Source organism: Opisthocomus hoazin, chromosome 1 (assembly GCF_030867145.1).
Source record: "Opisthocomus hoazin isolate bOpiHoa1 chromosome 1, bOpiHoa1.hap1, whole genome shotgun sequence".
NCBI lineage: Eukaryota > Metazoa > Chordata > Aves > Opisthocomiformes > Opisthocomidae > Opisthocomus > Opisthocomus hoazin.
The window spans coordinates 108567828-108587313 of NC_134414.1; the positions used below are offsets into that span (position 1 = coordinate 108567828).

Here is a 19486-nt window from a genome sequence, read left to right on the forward strand (position 1 = left end):
AGGTACTCTCCTGCGGTAACAGTGTTGTAAAACATGCCACAAAGATGTTGTTTTCCATGCTGGATCATGGAGAAGCATCCACAGTGTCTGAGCCGTGGTTGAGAGCCACGTTGTGCCTCTGCTAAGCTGTGAATGAAAATTTCCAGTTACTCCTTCCAGCTGGGTGAGCAGGCTTTCAAACCGGACCTGGGGTTTTTCTGTTTTAAACCTACACACAAAGCCCCCAGGGAGCGGGCAGAGCAGAATATGTCCTGTGAGGACAGTGATGGGGCTCCCCATGTGCAAGCCGGAGGTGCCATCTCCCTCCCCTTGCACCAGGCTGGCCATGCCCCCGTGAACACGGGCCACCAGCTCCCACTGCTCGGCTACACGCCAGCTCCCCTCCTCGAGCAAGCAGAGAGGCCGTCGGTCACCTCTAAGCATTTCCAGGAGAGCCCTTCGTGTAGGACGGCGCACCCGCCTGCATGGGAGCAGAGGTGAGAACGGCGGGCAGGGGTCCTGCCGCAGCGGCATTAGCCATAGTGGTAGACCTTGGACTGCTCTCCTGGTTGTCAGGGGAACGGCATGGGTTGCTGGCCCGCGAAAACATAAAAGAGAAGCAGCAGCGAACGGGAGAGGAGGCACAGCCGCCTACCTCCTGGGCTGACCCCGCTCCCAGCCACAGCCGAGCATCCCCACCGCGGGGACGAACTCATCCGCCGGCATCCAGAGAAAAAGTAAGTTGCTGTCTGTGTGTTGGCTCTAAAAGGGGGAGGTAAATAACAGAGGAACGTTTAATAGCTTGTATTTTTATGAATGAGACCGTTTCTCTTCCAGCACGATTATTTCCTTGCCAGAAACTCTGTTCCTGGCAGGTATTTTTTTTCAGATTTGTTGTTTTGTAAGCACGGTGAAATAACAGAATCTGAAAAGTTTGTCTTTCATGTGTTGCAATTGTTTATACGCTGTATCTGCATGCCTTAGGTAATAATTAATAGCTCTATGAATAATAACCACAAAGAATGGTGGAATGATTTTGCTCCATTTTGCAAGTACTTCTTCAGGCAAATCTTTAAAGGTGACAGAAGTGTTGGTGGGAATTATCCCAGCTGACAGGAGCTGAGTCACTTTATTCAATTACAACTGCCTTGAGAAGGGCACTGGAAGAGGAGGATCGGGGAAAGACCAGCTAGGACCTGTGTTTTGTTCTGCCATTTAATTTACCTGTGGTTTAGACCCATGTTTTCTTCTGCTGTTTAATTTATAAATCAAGCCAGTGATACAGCAAGGACAAAACAAAGTAAATACATCATCTCTATATAGCTCTGGAATCTCAATGGCAATGACAACAACCACGCTCCAAGTGAGTGGATGGGAACCAAGATAGCCGGCACCAGGAGGCCCTGCTCCAGAGTTTCAGTCTCCAGCTGCTTAGTGACCATTAACATTTCACAACAGCTTTCTATCATGCAGCTTTATCCTCTCACATATTTTTTTCTTAATTTAGGATTTGACCAATAGAAAATAAAGTGTTAGTGTACCCTTTTTATATCATTTTCATTCATGAAGTAAATATTATGTTTTGGGCTTGGCAAGTCTTTAATTTAGTGTAATGCTTAACTTGAACTTTTGTCCAGGTCAGGTTAGAAAGAGCGCTGGGAAATAACAACAAAAAGTTGTAATCAAGCTTTCTTTCCTAAAGTTCACTCAGTGTAAGTACCCTTGCACCAGTGAGTGGTTAACTTGATGTAAAAAAATGAGAATTTTAAAAAGCAGTTTTAAAATTAGTTTTAGTACCTCAGTGTTCAAGCTCTGAGCTTGAGCCAACAAAGATAACTCTGGTATTCAGGCAGTGCTGACCACCCCTCCTTGGGACACCTCATTTACCAGAAGGTGTCCCTGTCTGAGGACAGATGAATAAACCGGGATTTGATTGTGCTTACCTTACAATTACAAAAGTATTTGTATGAAAATGTGATGCACCTGTGCATTTGTGAGCATACAGATTCATGCTTTATGCATGTGTACACACATCTGGGGTTTTTTTAATACTCAATCTTTAAATCACAGGAAGCACAACCCCCCTAATATTGTAGCTTACATACATTCAGTGCATTCAAAGTCAGCACAAGTACTGAAGGAAACTGTATTGGTTAAGGCTTGTCTTTTACAAAAATAAATGAAATTAGCCTACTGGAAGGCAGAAGGCTAGATCGTTCAAGAAGCGAACGAGCAAGTTATTGAAAAGAAGTAATCTATAATTTAGAGGAGAATTAAGAAATTTTCACAGTGTAACATATAACTGTGTACTCTGGGTTTTCTCTTTAACACAAAGTCAGGGCATGATTTTGTATTCCTGACACCTTTTTGGTACAGGGTTTTTTCATGAGCATCAGGACAGGAGTTCAAGCTGCTAGTACTTCTGTTATTTGAAAGCTGCAGCAGGTACTGCAGAGAAATATCAAACAGCCAACAGACTGGAATAGCTGCCTGGTTAGATAGCAACAGGAAGAAACTTCTCTTTCTACAGTGCCTTCCCTCTGAGACTCTTCAAGCACTTCATAACCCCTGAATAGAAAACTGGGACTTGTAGTCATAGGTTGTAGGCAGGATGGAGACACACTGCCATAATGGCACTGCTAGAAGTAAAATTCTGATTTTCCATTCCATTAGATCAGATTTATACCTCTGATTTCAATCCACTTGCACAGGTGTAATGACAAGTCCTACCTATGGTGCTCAAGTGGGTAAGGTATGTTTGACCCGCTGCTGCTTTGTAAAGCTGTGCAGAACAGTGTTCTCCTCCCGAGATGGCAAAGCTTCATACCTCTTTCTTCTCACTTTTCATTTATATAAATGCTTATCCTGGTGCAATTCAAAGGTGAATACCCAGATCAGTATGTGTCTGCCCTCCCAGACAGCATGTAGTGTGCACACCTCCAAGCTGGAATAGCTCCAGGTCTATTCTGACAAAGCAAATCCTGCCACTTATCTTGGTCCCCCACTCTTATTAGGAAAAGTGCAGACTGCATGTGTGAAGCCGGGCATGAGAATAAAGGCCTTACACATGCATTCTTTCTGCTCTCTCAGGACTGGGAATAATCAGGCTGTGACCTGCCAAGGGTGACCTTCATCCAGGGGAAAAAGGGAGGTATCATCACTCCAAATTCCTTGGGAGGACAAGCCTTCCTCCTTTCCCTTGAGTTTTCTCCTATTTATCTGCCTCCCTGCAGTTACATGTCACAGCCTTCCCCACTGTAACGTTTACCTCTGGTGTGGACAGAAGGTTTGCACGGGATGGACAGCCTTGACAATTTTGTGGAGGTGTTTTTAGATGAATGGTCTGTCCCAGAGTCTGTGTACACCTGAATACCAAAATACCTGCATGGGAACATTTTCAAGGGTCTGTGTGTTCAAGTTAAATCCAACAGAATTGCCTGTTTCATCTTGCATTTTTATCATTGCTGGGAAGGAATTTGTTCTGCTACACTTGACAGCACGCACCACTGCTACAGCACTGGCTGCTCAGCCTTGTGACAGCAGCCCAGGCTTTTGCTGCACAAGAAAAGGCAAATACAGTTTTCAAGTTATTGACAGCAAGCATGGATCACGCTGCAGCCTGGAAGTCTGTAGAACTTCAGCTTTTATCACAAAGTTATTTTCCTACATTTATCTGCAGAGTAACTAAATAAATATGGTAATGGTTTAAACAAAGAGATGGAAAACAAAATACCTCTCTCTCTGACATCAGCCCACTTGGGGAACTCCTAAAACTCCCACGGAGTAAAAAGGTCAAATCTAGTATTTTGTTTCCCTCAAGGCCTGAGCCTCCCTCGGGCTTTCTGGTCAGATAATGTAGCCACTCTGCAGTGAAGACTCAGACTAGACTTATCAAGGGACTGACTCTTTGCATGTTACATAACCCTTCACATTTTTCTGTAATCTTGAATTTTAACACCTGCTTAGTTCAGTAGATGCTAAAAGCTATCCTCACCCTTTCTCAGGTGCATAACTCTCTGCAAACCAAAGATGTTATTTTTTTCAGTTACAATTTAACAATAAAAGTTTTTTGGGTTTTTTTTTCCGGAAAATCCAATAGGCTTTCAAGAAAATTGTTAGCATTATCTTTGAGCTTAAAAAAAAGAAAAAAAAGAGTTCTATTTACTCTTTCAAATGCCAAGGAAATTGCACTTCAAAAACCGCCAGTTAGTCACGATGCAAACACAGCACAGCCACCCAACGGTAGCCCTGTGCAGTCTTTAAAGACCTCTTTTTCAACAATCATTCTACAGGTTAGACTCGTACTAAATACCACTGAAAGAGCACACAGATGAAAGCCAGCCTGTGGCACACTTTGCTCCTTAGAGTAAGAGGAGCTTCTCTTCCCCCTGCCTCCCTTTTGAGGTTTCTGAACGGTAGGCGAGTAATGCATCGGCCCCGGTGAGACCAGCCTCGTTAAGCTGCTGTACCTACCTCCTTGCTGCCACCGCCACTCTGAAATGCAATGTATTTTTGTATACATCCCTCCCATACCTGCACGAAAACAGGAAAAGAAAGAGGTAGTCTTCGTAGTTCTTCTAAATGTTTTTGGCATTGTCCGGCCTTTCATGCTATTTTGATCTAAATTAGGTGGTTTTGGTATTCATCCTGTGTACATTGCTCAAGCTGCACAAGATTATATGGATTTAAGCTCCTCTTTGCTTAATACAGCACTTTCACATAGGCACATGTTAACACAAGTGATCAATGAGGAGTTTTAATTAGGTTTTTTACTGAATAGAGGATGGAAGAAAGCACCCTGTGAAGAAATTAATTGTATAGACTTGGGAGTTCCATTGAATAGGATTAACTTTCCTTGAGACAGTAGCATTCTCACACAACAGTCAAAGGCTTTTTATTACTTTTTTGGAGTTTTCTTAATACACAGATCCGCAATTAGAAAAAAAAAAAAGAAAGAAAGAAAAAATTAGTGGAACAATCAAAGCAAATTCAGAAACCTGAAATGACACTATTACTAAATAAGCACTGAAAATCTCCTTTAGCCATCAAAACCTGCAAAGAAAAAGGAGTGGGGATGGAATCTTGTGCTAGAAAACTTTCGGGATAACATGTAATAAGACAGGGGTTTCAGTGCTGGAAGGAGGATAGACATCTAAAAGCATGCATGGCTGAAGCAATCAAACTGGAATCATTTTCTGCTGGTATATATGTCTAGTCTGATTTTCATGTGAAATGCCCCCCACTCAGGACCAAAACAAACAAATGATTTGCTAGATTTAGACCACTCAACATTGTTTTTTCAGAAGCAGGTTGTTGCTACAGTAAGCAAGTAAAATTTCCCTAAAATCATTAAGATTTTTGTTTGCTGTGAATCAGAGAATGCAGCTTCTCTTCTCCCCTCCCTGTTGCAGAGATCCCAGCTCCAAAGCGGTGGCTGCCTTCCCCTGCCCAGGCCAGCGCTGCAGGCTGGAGGCACTCCGAGGCAGCTGCATGGAAAGAACAACTCATTACTGAACAACAAATATTGGATTGGATATAAACCACACAAATCAGTAGCCAAAGCAGAAGCAGAATGGGTGGCTCTTCTAGAGAAATGCTGTTCCTTTTCTTTTACTTTCTGTCAAGACATGCTTGTAAAGTTAGCAAAAAATCTTCCCCAGGACCTCACTTTTGTACTCTTTCTGTATGTTCTGCCCTATTAAAGAGCTTCCCAGTTTGTCGAGGAAGGCTTTCTACTCCTTCCTTCTCCTTCATTCCTCCATCCCATCTCTGGTTTGCACTTGCCTCTCCAACCCCTTACCACCACCTTTCCTCCTTCTTCTTTCTACAGCTGCCTCCATCGCCCACAGCTGCCTCCTTGTTCCACCATACAGACTGCTGTGGTTTCCTCCTCATCCTCCTCTGACTGCTGAGCCTGTGCTCTGGGGTTTAGGTACTGCGTCCAGGTACTCCTAAGCTCTTGGTGCTTAGAGCTGACCTTTCTTCCCTGTCCTTCAAGTATTCAGCTGAACAGATCTGGTCATAACAAAATGTCCTCCAATTTGAGGTGATGCAAGAGCTTCCCCTCAATGTCAAGGAAGACTTTTCTAAAGGAGTTGACAAGGAAAACTGGATGGTAGCTTTGGACTTCAGGAAGCTTAAATGCTGGATGAAAATCAAGAAGATGATACCGATCATCGAAGCCTTCTTAATGACTAACATCTTCAGGTCACTTAAGCACCTCCTGATCTTCAACATATCCCACTTCCACCTCCCCATTTTCCAGAAAGCCCTTGCAGTGGCAGAGTTTCTATCAGTACTCTTTTTGTAATCGCTGAATCTTTGCCTTCTGATACCTGAACTGAGGTATCTCCTCAATTGATAGAACCCAAAATCCACACTTCAAAACCTTCCTGAGGTGTTTTAATGCTGCAATTGGCAGGTAACCACTGGGGAAACAGTCAGTTGTTTGGAGGAGAACTGAATGAATCATCAGCAGTACCCTACCACTGCTCAGTGAAGTTATGTGACTGCTTGCCCAGGCATAAGAAAAAGCAGGCATAAGAAAGGACCTCTAGGGCAATGCAGTCTAATTACTGTTCAAGGCATTGAATCATTCTCATACACTGATTTGATTTTTCACTTCATTCTCAAACACTAAATGCTTACCACACTGTGACTCTGGACAGAAAAGCGGTGGGGCTGGGGTATGACTCAGCAGGTATTTACCTACTAGTTGTACTCGCCTCTTTTTCTACTTCTAATTGTATTTCCAAAACCAGACCATGTAAAGATGGAAAGGGAAGGAAAGTAGGCTTTACCTCCAATTTACCCGTGCAGGGACTGGATTTGTTGAAGGTTGCAGCGATAACAAAAACTGACCAGTAACCGATAAAAGGACACATTGCAATCACAGTGCATACTTCAAAACACTGTGTAATTGTTATCTGGCTGTATGAGACCAACTTAGAAAAAGCATCAGTGCAGTTGGGTGAAGGGCATGTTATTATATCCCACCTATGCCTCTTTTGAAACATGGTTGTTTGGCTTGTTATTAGAAATAATACCACCATGAACAACCCATGTTGTTAGAATAGATCACGATCTGTTTGGACAAATTATTTTTCTTTGCTGCATTAGACAAAGAGATGAACCCAAGGTGCTATTATTTCTACAGGAGGTCATCTTGCAGCCTGGTAGAGCTCTGGATTCTTTTACTCGAAAGTTTAAACTAAACCTTCAGCAACAGCCCAAGATTCCTATAGCGTACACCACATTTAGGCTACAGAGCCATTCTGTGTTTTAATCGAAATGTATTTATCTATCAGCTCACTGCAACTGGTTAATCAACAAGTTCAGCCACTTCTAGTATGAAAATGTATTACCATTTTTATTACTCCAGCCACTTTCAAGGACCGATGAACATTAGGTATAAGGTTGGACAAGAATGACTGTCTAAAACAGATGAATTGAACAACTATGGAAACGAAATTTCTACGGAAACGACCTTGTCCCGCCTGGACAAGGTCCTGTGCAGCCTGCTGTAGGCGACCCTGCTTCGGCAGGGGGGTTGGACTAGATGACCCACAGAGGTCACTTCCAACCTCACCATTCTGTGATTCTGTGATTTTGTGAAATGCAGACCAGCTCCATTTTAGCTTGAGCTTCTGTAGACAAAGGAGTTATTCTTTGCACCAGAATAGATACATAAAAGCAGGTAGGTTTTAGTAATACATCTGTGAGCGAAGAGCATTCTGATAATCTGCCAACTTCAGATTTGAAATACCATTCTCATTTCTTGAGTTCAGCAATATTCTAGTATAAACTGGAAAGCTGAAAAATGCTTGTATGATTTTTACAGGACTGCTATAGCTGCTATGCTATGTTATGCAAAGAAATGCCAAATGGCTTATGGAAATAAGTTGTAAAATCCATTGTGTCAGGTGGGTAAGTCTTTAAATAGCTATAGATTTTAAAAGTTTTAAGTAGAAACAACACCCATAGATGTTTTGTTCATAACTGTATGATAAACCTCCTTTTGCCAAAGTTGGTAGCATAGTAGAAGTAAGACATAGACTGAGTCTGTTGGTTTGTTTTATCACTGAAATGCTGTCTCCAAGCCATAATCAAGGAAAAAGGCTGCAGAACTAAACACGTGCATATCAAATGCATATGATGAGACTGTGGCTTAGTCTCTGAATATCTATTGATTATATTGGAAGTCTACCTACGCTTGAACTGAAAATTAAGGAAGAGAAGAAGGCATACCCACCAATTTTCCCTAGAAAATTGTATGGAAAGTCTTGACATTTAGCATGATCTGACACATTATTTGGGTTTCTATAAAAATATTTTAATGGGCTCAATGGATAAATTATCTCTGTTAAGGGGCGTGGGTAATGGTCAGAGAGAGAGAGAGCACAGTGTAAAGATGTATCCCACAGCCCAAATTCTCCATTTTTCTGAAGATACTCCGTTCTCTGTAGATTTGGAGATGATGGAGAACACAGACCCACAACAGGCAAGAGAATCACCCCGTATTTTCTTTCAGCTTAATGGTAATATTATAGCAAAAGGCTTTTGTGTATCTCCAAGAGCCTTACTGAAAGCATCTTTGCATTACAAGCAATCCAAAATACAAGGAATCTCTGCAAAGAAGGGAGAGTTTTGAAAAGAGCTCTGTTAGCTTTTCAACTTCAGAAGTACTTCCTGAGGGACAAAGTGTTTATTCTTTGTGTAGCTCATCATGACATCAGCACACCAAATTAAAAAAAAAAAAAGCAATAACAATTCTCTGTTTCAGTCCTTTCAATGATTAAACTCATTACCTCAACCATTTGCTTCATAATAACAAGACACCATCCTGCAGGTGCATACATGCAGGCCCTGGCCCTGTTTTTCAGACCCACGCTCTTCTTTGATCCTCTTTCTTTTCCCCACATCTTCTACCCTGGCAAAATCCTATCCCTCAACTGGCAAGTCTGTGACTTTTGCTTCCCATTCCTCTTCATCTTCCTTACTGAAACTCAGACTCTCCTGAGCCACTCCTAGAGAAGACAAGCTAAAGACCTCTCCCCAGGCTTTTAGTGAAAAGAACCTCTTGCGAAGTTGTGACCCCCTCCCTCCTAACACTGCCTTGACAGCAGTAATAATTCAAAAAGATACAACTCAGAGTCATCAAGCTAGTGCGGTAAAGTTTTATCTATGTTTTAACTTGCTTCTTCCTTGCAAGGCAGTTCCTCCCATCCCTAAAAATTAAAGCCAACCTTTTTCCAAGCCTTAACCAGTGTGGAGAGCAAAGTAATTTGATTAAGAGACATACAATGCACATTTTTCTGTAGATAATTGGTAGCTTAAGTAAAGGTGCATTGCAGGTGACTTGGACACTTCACAGATGGGCAACCTGCAACATACATTTCACTGCCTGCGTATCACTCACCAAAGCCACACAGAAACTAAATACCAAGAACTGAATCGACAAGAATGTTTCTGCGTTACAGGGAGTGGAAGAGGACAGCAAGTATTTCTGGAGGTAGCATTTCCTGAAAATCTCTTTTACATAGTTCAAACTCATATTATTAACATTGTCTAGGAATTGATCTTGCCAATATTGCCTCCAAAACAGACAAATCCAAATAATTTCATTGAGTTGTGAAACGGTGGTGATATTACAGGTTTCTGATTTATCACAACTGTTAGCCATTGTTAAGGGCTGAGAAAATCAGCACAGTGTGGAGGTTTAGTAATAGGATTTTCATTGTGATGCATGATTAGATGCTTAGGTACTGGAGACCAAATTAATCTAGCAGTAACTATACCAGAACAGCTACAGCTTGGCTGAGTTTGACCTTTGAAGTTAAACATTAGCTAACAGTTAGACTGGTATTTCTGGTATGTTCCACAATGTGGATTAAATATTTGATTTAAGCATTAAAATGTCTGTATCCTTCATTTAAGAAAACGACATACTAAATTCAGGGAGTACCTACAGAATTAAATCACATTTGAGTCAGTTTGTATAGATCTACACTATATAGGTCTTGTAAAAGAATGGCCATAATGTGTCAGACCAAAAATCCATCTAGTCAAGTAGCCATCTCCACGCTGAGCAGCAAGAAGGTGTGTAGGAGAGATTCAGAATAGGACAAGAACATGTGCTACTCACCGCTGTAACTTTCTTTGCCTCCAACTACGGGCAGCACAGGGCCTTCTGTAGCCAGGTGTGGTGCCTGGGTACATGATAACCGCAGGGGACGTCTCCTCACAGAACTTATCCAATCCTGCCTTGAATTTGTGAAAATTTTTCGCACCCGACATCCTTTGCTCAGGATCAACAAGTCAGCTGTGACCCTGCTGGTTTTATTTGAGATGTCTTGCTCTTGGAAGAAGCAGTGAAAAACTGATCTTTACCCACCATCTCTATGTTATATGTGCTGTTATAGGTCACCACCATATCCTGCCTCAAACACCTCTTTTCCCACCTAGAGTCCTACCTTACCTAGTCCCACCTTACTTACAGGGAAGCCCTTCCACATCTCGTCACTTTTGTTGCTCTTCTCTGAACTCCAGTCCTGTGGCAACCTTTCTGAAATGGTGCAATCTGAACTGCACACAACAGGCAAGTGTCAGCAAGTAAGTGATTTATGCAGTAGCTCAACAGCACTGTCTTTTTTTCCATCTTTTTCCTGTTGCATCTTAACAATTTAATTACTTTTCGACTGCTGTTAAGCAATGACCTGGTGTTTTCATGCAACTCTCTATCACAAGCTAAAGATCGCATTCCCAGAAAGGATCCAGTGGTAATGTCTGGCCCAGAGTCCACCATTTCTTATGTGCAGATTTTTCTCCCATGTGCACATAACTTTCCCTTTTCTTCCTTTTCCCATGGATGGCAAAGTCCTGGTCATTTTCGAACCATCACAGTTTCTACAGATTCACTGACAGGAGACCAAACTTCAAAGAAAAACGGTGGACTAGAGGACCATATCCTCTATAAGTGAGAAATGTGGAAAGCAAGACACAAACTATTCTGTTAAGATGCAGTTTTGTGGGTTTTTTAAGATCCAGTATCAGTCAAAGAACACTCTCACTTGAATCTTCAGCAGGAATTGAGCTTAAAACATTTAGATCTAAATCACATACCTGATAAACTACCATGCATATGATAGTGCTAATGACTAAGAGAACTTCAGTGTGCTCCTAAAGACACTTTCCTTCAATTGTCTGTTAAATGACCGTGAAGTTCACAGCAGAAGATTCCACTGTTTAATGATGGAAGACTGAATAAAAGACAAAAACAATTTGTGTTTTTATTATAAACACTCTTATTTCCCTGTTTATCTGGCATGTTTCTCCAAAACTGTGGGTGTATTGCAATGTGTTCTGAGGTGCTGGAGAGATGCATTCTGGACATGGATCAATCCTTTCACATGCCAAGGACCAAATCCTGCCCAGCGCATGCCCTACTGCTGCCTTCACTAGGACCTGTCCCCTTTGGTCAGAATATGGCTCTAATGTCTCTTGATGCTTCAAAACGATTACACTCAAACGAGACAAACTTTCGAACATCTTATAAATTGCGTTGAGAAATGACATTCTGCATCGTTGCCTGTACTATCATTTAACAATATGTCAGGAGAACCCAGATGCTCCTGTTAAGATCCAACCCTGCTCTGAAAACCAAAGGGCTGGTAGCTGAGAATCCATGAGTCCCCATCAAACACGCTCCCAACAATCTGAGATGGAGCACGGCTTGGAGGGAAACTTGCTCCATTGCCGTAAGCATGCGTGGAGGTGCTACTCTGCTTCTCCAGGGTAAATGCAAGGGGACAGAGCAACCAGCAAAGCCAGGATCTATGCTATGCTAGCTGCTGTGCAGAGACATGGTGAGAGATGGTCCTTGGTCCCCAAAACTTGCAGGCTAAAGCTGGAGCAGACATAGCTTCATATGGATCAAAAGCAGGTTTTACCACATAGCTCAGAAGGATCCGTGCTGCATCCAGCAGTGCTTCTGCCCTTAACTACCCTCTCTTTCACTGTGCCCAGCATATCTCACACTCAGTTTAAAGGGAAGGTTATCACAACCCTTACTTGGAAATTCAGGTGTAAAATAAAACACTCGTCTAGGCCTTCTCAGACTGCCTCACTCGGTGAAGTGGAGAACAGAGTCATTTGTCACCCCTATCTGTTGGGAAGCAGAAAGTAGAAAACGAGCAGGAGGAGTCCTGCCCTTACCTTTACACTGGGCAGGCTGAGGAGGTGCCTGGATAGAGAAGAGGGTGTCCAAGCTGTCCCATAAGCAGATGAAACCATTCAGAGCAAAAGAAAAGTGAAAGAAGAATCCCAAACATGAGTCACAATTAATTTTTCTGTATCAGTGTAGCTGTGCTTCCCCTCTAACACAGAGAAACCTGCAAAACTGCAATATGGTTCTGAACAGATAAGAAAGATAATGAGCGGGAAAAGCAAAGTAATATTAACCATTGAGCAGTCTTTAGTATAATAAAGAAATTGTTTTTCCTCAGCAGGTAAAGCCAAGTGATATAATTCACTGACTAAAAGGAGGAGACACTTGGCAGCTTGGCACCAGCACTAATGAAGCCAATAGCCTTCCCTGCTTTCTCCGTTTGGCTGGCTCTCATTTTGGCTGGCTTCCTTGGCATACACATCACTGGCAGTTTTGTGAGAAGTCAGAAGAACCATACGCTAATTTTCACCAAGGAAAACACAATTCGCAACTGCAGCTGCTCAGCAGATATCCGTGATTGTGATTACTGCCTGGCAAACTTGATGTGCAATTGCAAAACGGTGCTGCCTTCTGCCATGGAAAAAACTACCTACAACAGCCACCTGACCATTTGGTTCACAGATACCTCTGTGCTGGAGATGCTCCTCAACTTCACGAGAGTGTGGGATTTGAAGCTGTCCTTCTGCGGCACCACTCCTCTCCCAACAGAATACTTGGCCATCTGGGGACTTCGAAAGCTCCGGGTAAGCAAGGTCAGGGGACGATTTCCAGAGCAGAGTGTAACCATTTACAGCAGCAGCAACAACAACAACGTAGACTTGCTTGCAGTGCATAACAAAGGCAGGCAAATGCTTGTACACATTTCTTTTCTGCATACCTCTCTTTTCAATGGATATTCTTTGCTGAAGTCTTACAGTGTGGAAAATGTCTCTAGGATCACGGAGCACTTTCCCAGCCTGCTGTATCCTGATGTTTTCTCAACCTCAGATAACAAGAGCTACATTGTAACATTCATTTATTGAGTTATTTAACATATTCAGTAGTCAGAGGCATGGCAAACTGCTAAGAGTGAAATGGGACTTCTTTAAGCCTGTTTGGTTTGGCCAGGAGCTGTTATGGGATGGGCAGTTCTGACTGGGATAGCACTCTACAAAGAGGTGTTTAAAGTAAGACAGACTCATCAGACTAATCCAGTACATGCTCTCTTACAGACCAAAGAAAATGTGAAACGACTGTTTTAGAAAGCATCAGTACAAATTCTTTTTACATATTGTAATCTAAGAACTGAAATCTGCATATAAATTGTTTTCTAAGGTTGTGCCTCAGACAAAAAGACATAACCACGTACCTCCAGTTGTAGGAGAACCTGACCCCCCCAGAGAATCACTTCGGTTCGATGGTAGCTCGGGAGGTCTCCAGTCCAACCTGCTGCCCCAAGCAGGGCCAACTCTGGGATCAGACCAGGTAGCTCAGGGCTTTCTGCAGTCGGCTCCCAAAAATCCCCAAGGACGAAGCCCGCACAACCTTCTCAATTGCCTGCCTGTCCTCATGGGGAAATGTTTTTCCATGTATTAACCACAGCCTTCCCTCCTCCAGGCTGAGCGAGTCCAGTTCCCTCACGCTTTTCTCGCAGCCACATGTGCCAGCCCCTGACTGTCTTGGTGGCTCTCTACTGGACCACTTCGGTGGATCCATGTCCTTCTTGCACTGGGGGGGGCACAGAACTGCATGCAGTACTCCATAAGCAGTCTAGCAAGTGCCAGGTCATGGGGAATAATCCCTTCCCTCCATCTACTGGCTGTACCCCTGTTGATACAGCCCACCACTGTCAGGTTCAAGGGGTGCGAGGTGGTTACAGGCTACTCAGACTGGGAGTGCGGAGTTGTCCTTGCCCTCTGGTACTCGGTCAGAGCTGGGAACACTCTGCTTGGCCTGGGCGACACAGCCTCTGAGGAAAGCAGGGATGCACTACTCAGGCAGCCTCCGACTTCCACGTGCAGCCGAAGGTGTGTTTGGGGGGTGACCAGTAAGCCGTGTTCTCTGCCAAGACACGGCACACGCTATGGGAAAGCACGGGGCAAGAGCCCACCCATGGTCACCAAAGGTGTTTTACCCAGGGAAAGACCTGCCTCTTGCACGCTGGGTGTGCCGACACCTGCGATTTCCCCAAATGCAGGGAACTTGACTTCATCTTCTGTGACAATGTCAAGCTCTGCTCATGCTTTCCCCTTCGAGAAAGGAGAACGAGCCCATCCAGCAACTCCCGCCTGGTAATGGAGGCGAGGCTTCTGGCAGACGTGGAGCAAACAATTTCCAGACACATTGCGGGAGAAAGATTGCTATCCCCTGAAAAACATACGCCGGGACTACTCGTATAGCCCAAAGTCTGCTCCTTGCTCATGTGCAGGATTTGCATTCCATGAGATGACACAGCTAAGGATGGGACCCACCCATATAGTACAATCAAGGCTTTGGAATAGCAAGTCCTAACAGTCTTGCATTGCTGGCAAAGGATTACCTGAAACTGGGATAAAATATGTGTACTGGGGGGGAATGGCTATCAAGATTCTGAGGAACCAATGAATTTGCTTCAGCAACTTTAAAGACAGACTATTTCTGTAAGTGTAATCAATGATGGAGCAGTTTTGCTAGGAAGCAAAACTTGATTTTTCAGAATACTTAAATACATGCACACCTTCCATCACTGTGAGCTTTCCCACTGAAATCAACAATGTGGTAACCATTGAACTAATGGGGTCTGTCTGCAATTGCAAAAGCACATGGGTGTTTGAAGGCTGAGGATTGAACTGAATTTATCTCAAGCAGAGAACTATTAAATCAGCTGTTGTGAAGATGTTGTTTCCTTTGGCAGCACCTTGGCAGCAATCTGTAAGCCTTCTCCCCATATCTCAGATATTTCTAGTGATACCTCTCACAATTGTGTCATGGGTTATAAAACGGTTAGGAGCTGGAGCTTGGCTGACACAGATTGGCGGGGGGCTGGGGGGTGGAATGCATTACAGACACAGACAAATAATGCATATGGTCTGCCGGGGAATCCCATGCTCCAACTGTCTGTGCAAGAGTACTAACCTTGCCTTCACAAAGTGGCTAGTCACTAACCCTGCACAGGATAGCGTTGTGGGGAAAAAAAAGAAAGAGCTGGCACACACAGATACAGGTACCAACCCTCTCTTTAAAATCTGGGAAAATCCAACCTAAATGATCTCAAGCGAATTCACTGAGGCTCTGCTGCCCTCTAGGAACAGATGTGCTGACCACCACAGCACCTCCACGCTGCCATGACAGCAGCGGTGAGCTGCTGTTACTGTTCAAAACGCACACACGCAGCAGTAACCGAGAATGTACATCTTCTGGCCTTGTTGGGAAGAAACCACGAGACTAATAAACCCACAGGCTTTCTAACACTGCAAATTACAGTTTCAGTTACTTTTGCCATTGTCGTGTTCTGAATCAGGCTGATGTAAAAGACCTTTTATTCCTGTGCCCAAGCAAGCACTGCAGATTTTCCTGGAACCAGGCAAAAATCCTCCTCTTAATTACATGCGCAGCAGAAATCCACAGCACTAATATTGCAGTGATCTTTTCAACTCCCCCGTTCTTCTCCAGCAGATACCAAGAACCTGATTCTCCCACCTTCAATTTTATGTCTTTGCCGTATGAAAGTACTGCTTTAGAAGCTTGTAGGATTTCTTCACAGCAATGCATACAAAACATGTACCACACACACTGTGAGTTTTATTGGTTCTCTCCATGGAGGTTTCTTTTGTCTGCATGTAAACTACACACAGCAGTACATTAAACATCACCTTGCAGAAATAATTATGAAATCTGGTGCATGTTTTAAATCCCAGTGCAAGATACTCAATCACACTCAACATCCTACGGCATTTGATCACATTTATAGCAATTACTATTTATGTATACAACAGTTTCATTCTTCATGTCTCAGGTTCAACCTATACATATTTGGCAGTCTTTAACCTTGATGCATGATTATTGGTTATGCCAATCAGTGGACACCGCGGCAAATTTTTTTAACTGGAAAATGATGGAGATAGGAGCTGCAAATTTACAGTTTGCCTTCCAGCTAGTAATTCTGGTGTGACTTTGGGAAGTCAATACAGATGGAGAACAGCACGAAAGCAACGTGACGCTTTCTGTGGGGGTTCTTGCCGCGCAGCCACAGCAAGGGGCTGCCATAGGCCAGCCAAGCCCCCCGCATTGCCTCCTGGGCGGACTCCTGAGGTGGCTGGCAAAGAGGGGCTGCGGCCCCCCTGATGTGGCGGGAAGGGTGGAAGGAGCTCCCTCCAGTCCCCAACATTTATACTTGGAGAGACCACCTCTAAAAACGCCAGTGATCCTTTGGCACCTGCCACCAAACTCGCAGCTTCTCTCAGCCAACGCAGCGGCTACCGGGGCCGGCCCCACCGGCTGCGGGGGACGCCCCGGCCCGGATGAGGCCCAGCCCGCAGGGCCCTGCACACGACAGGCGCCGCCGTTTCGCCCCAGCGAGAGGCCCGCTGCGCCGCTGCCCAGCTCCGACCCCGAAGCCAAGGCCTCCTCAGGAAGGGTAGGGCCTTCCCGGCACAGGCCGCGCGGAGCCGGGGAGCCAGGCCCGGTCGAGGCGGGGAGGACGGGGGCTGAGCACCGCCGGGGCATTCGCTGTCGCTCCAGACACCCGCCGACCCCGAGCCGCCCGCGGAAAACGAGCCGGGGGCGCAGGGGGGTGGCCCCGGTGTAACCACGGTGATGGAATTAGTTAATCATAAAGCACGAACAATGCTACTATGTCCCTTGTACAGCCCTACCCATCTGAACATTAGGTCTGGGAAAAGAGGGTTTAGTCCCTAGGTAATCATTAACGTTAAACAATAATGGTGAAGGGGATTTTTTTAATAGAAATAGCGTTACCAAATGATTGCAGGTGTATTTGTGGTACCTATCTATTGTGTGAATTAATTGAAGCAAAAAGTCATACATCTCTCCCCAAAGAAGTTAGTTTTAATTAAAACCAGCAGGTGCCTAGAACTGGTCAAGATGACCCGTGCCGCAGGGACAAGAGCCAGAAGAGGACTGAGTTTGCGCAGAAACTGTGATGAAGAGGATAAGCCTTCATCTTAGGACCCCCAACGACCACCACTAGGAGGCACTGCGCAAGTGCGGGTGGGAGGAGTGTATAAAAATGGACTGATTTGACTATGAAAGAAAGGGCTTATGTAATCAGATGAATATATATATTTTGATCTATATAAACTGCACGGAAAGGGTATGGGGCATGCACGTTCGGCGGAATTATCCCCCGTGCATCCGACGTCGCAATAAAGAATGCCTGCCTTTTAACACTACATTGGTGTTACGAGGTTTTATTCCCGGATTTTCGGTGACAGTTTCTGGCGACCCAGATGGGACTCTGCTTGTGAATACCGACGGATCCGCGGGATCACGGGACCTCCAGCCGGCATCGAGGGATTCTCGAGGAGAACCTCTGATCCCCGGACCGAAGGATTCCAAGTAAGTCCCCTGGAATTTAATTAAGGCATTCTTTAGGTATAATATACGCCTGCTCGTAAATCGTGGTGAAAACCTCGTAGAGTTGGGCTGAAAGGTACCTTTGTGGAAAGTCTCTGCTCGGTGAAAGCCGGTGGAGCGGGGCCCAAGGGGGAGGTCTTCAACAGGGGGTTGAAGTCTCCAGGATCTCAGCAGGGGGCTGGGATCCCAAAAGGGAGCTCCAACAAGGGTTGGGGTCCCTCTGATTAGTGTTTGTGATATAGTGCACAATCACTACCACTGGTCATTTGAAGGATGAGCACCTTTCCGAGTAAAAGACCCATCCCAAGGGGCACGCCTTTGGGATGTATTTTAAAGCACTGGAAAGAGCTGGGGGGGGGATCCTTTAACTCGGAAACAGTTAATTAAATATTGTAATCATCGGCGGCCGTTATATACTCTGGATGATGGGAAGAAGTGGCCGGAGGACGGGACACTATGTTATAATACCATTTTGCAATTAATGTTGTTTTGTAAAAAGGAAGGTAAATAAGAAAAAATGACATATGTAAATTTGTTTTTCTCGTTGAGAAATCATTCGGAATAGCAAAGGCAGTGTGGGATACATCCGCTCGGTTCTATGGTAATAGCTTTAAAAAAAAAAGGAAACTGCGAAAAGGGTTCAAAGAAATGTTGCGTAGCTTGTAGTGTTGGCAAAAAGTGTTTGAAATATGAGCCTGAGGAGGATGATGTTGAATTAATGGTTGCACCTTGTCGGAGATGGGGAAGTAATGAGGAGGACCGAAAATCTGAGACAGACAGTCCTTCAGTTTCTCCTGGGGGGGGGACAGGAGGATTTAGCCCGGTTTCGGGAAAAACGCAGGGAAGGACAGGGGGGGTAGCGGAGCCAGCTCCCCTCCAGGCTCCCCTCCGAGAGGCAGTAGGAAATACTGGTCCGGTGACAGTAAAGGTTCTGTTTTCAATAACTGATTTAAGGTCGTGGAAAGAAGTAGCAGGACTCTTCGCGCGATTAAATTGATGACTTTAGATAAGAAATCATGAAGAGGACTGGGGGAGTCAACCCTAGCTAAACTCCTGGTCACACTAAAGCTAGGGAATAAGGAAGTAAAAATTTTAATAAATACAAGGACCATTTATTTGGTATTAAACACATGTAAAGGGAAATGTAGTCATAAATCTGTAGATGTTGTTGGTGCGACAGGGTAAAAAAAAATTAACCTTTCTTAGAACTGTTGAAATTTAGATTGAGAAAACAGTGAGTAACTCACCAGTTTCTATATATGCCTGAATGTCCATTGCTTTTGTTAAGACAAGATTTATTAAGCAAATTAGAGGCACAAATAACTTTAAAAAAAAAAAAATAAAGAAATTGAATTATTGATACCAGAATCAAAAGCCATAGAGGCAAGGGTGTTTGTGTTACAGGATTCTTTTAAGGAGGAACAAATTCCAGAAGAGGTGGAAAATGCAGTAATCCCGCTTGGTTTAGGCAAATGAAGTTCCGGGACAGTCCAAATTGGCAGAACTGGTAAAAGTGACCTTAAAACCTGGATCCAAACCGGTAAGACAAAAATAATATCCTATTAAGTGGAAGACACGAAAAGGATTAGAGGGGTTAATCATGAAATTTTTGGAATATGGGCTTTTGGTAAAATGCGAGTCAGAATACAACACACCTATATTACCGGTAAAGAAACCTGGGGGACGGGAATATCGACTAGTCCAGGATCTAAGAGCTATAAATCAAAT

At 44.1% G+C, this 19486-nt stretch overlaps 1 protein-coding gene across 3 annotated transcripts; it reads left to right on the forward strand.

Annotated features, from left to right (window-relative positions):
* Nucleotides 1–545: 545 nt before the first annotated feature.
* Nucleotides 546–17500, forward strand: EPCIP (exosomal polycystin 1 interacting protein). 3 transcript variants are annotated; one of them, XM_075432744.1, is made up of 3 exons: nt 546–716; nt 10478–10590; nt 12483–17500. In XM_075432744.1, exon 3 carries the CDS (start codon nt 12553–12555, stop codon nt 13225–13227), a length of 675 nt encoding a protein of 224 aa, XP_075288859.1. In that variant the 5' UTR covers nt 546–716; nt 10478–10590; nt 12483–12552; the 3' UTR covers nt 13228–17500. The 3 variants fall into 3 exon arrangements, with proteins under 3 accessions (XP_075288859.1, XP_075288849.1, XP_075288869.1); XM_075432734.1 differs by lacking the exon at nt 10478–10590; XM_075432754.1 differs by lacking the exon at nt 10478–10590 and having other exon boundaries at nt 12486–17500.
* Nucleotides 17501–19486: the final 1986 nt, after the last annotated feature.

Excerpts from the sequence above, each read along its gene's own strand:
- EPCIP (XM_075432744.1), top strand. The coding sequence starts at position 12,553 with ATGAAGCCAATAGCCTTCCCTGCTTTCTCCGTTTGGCTGGCTCTCATT.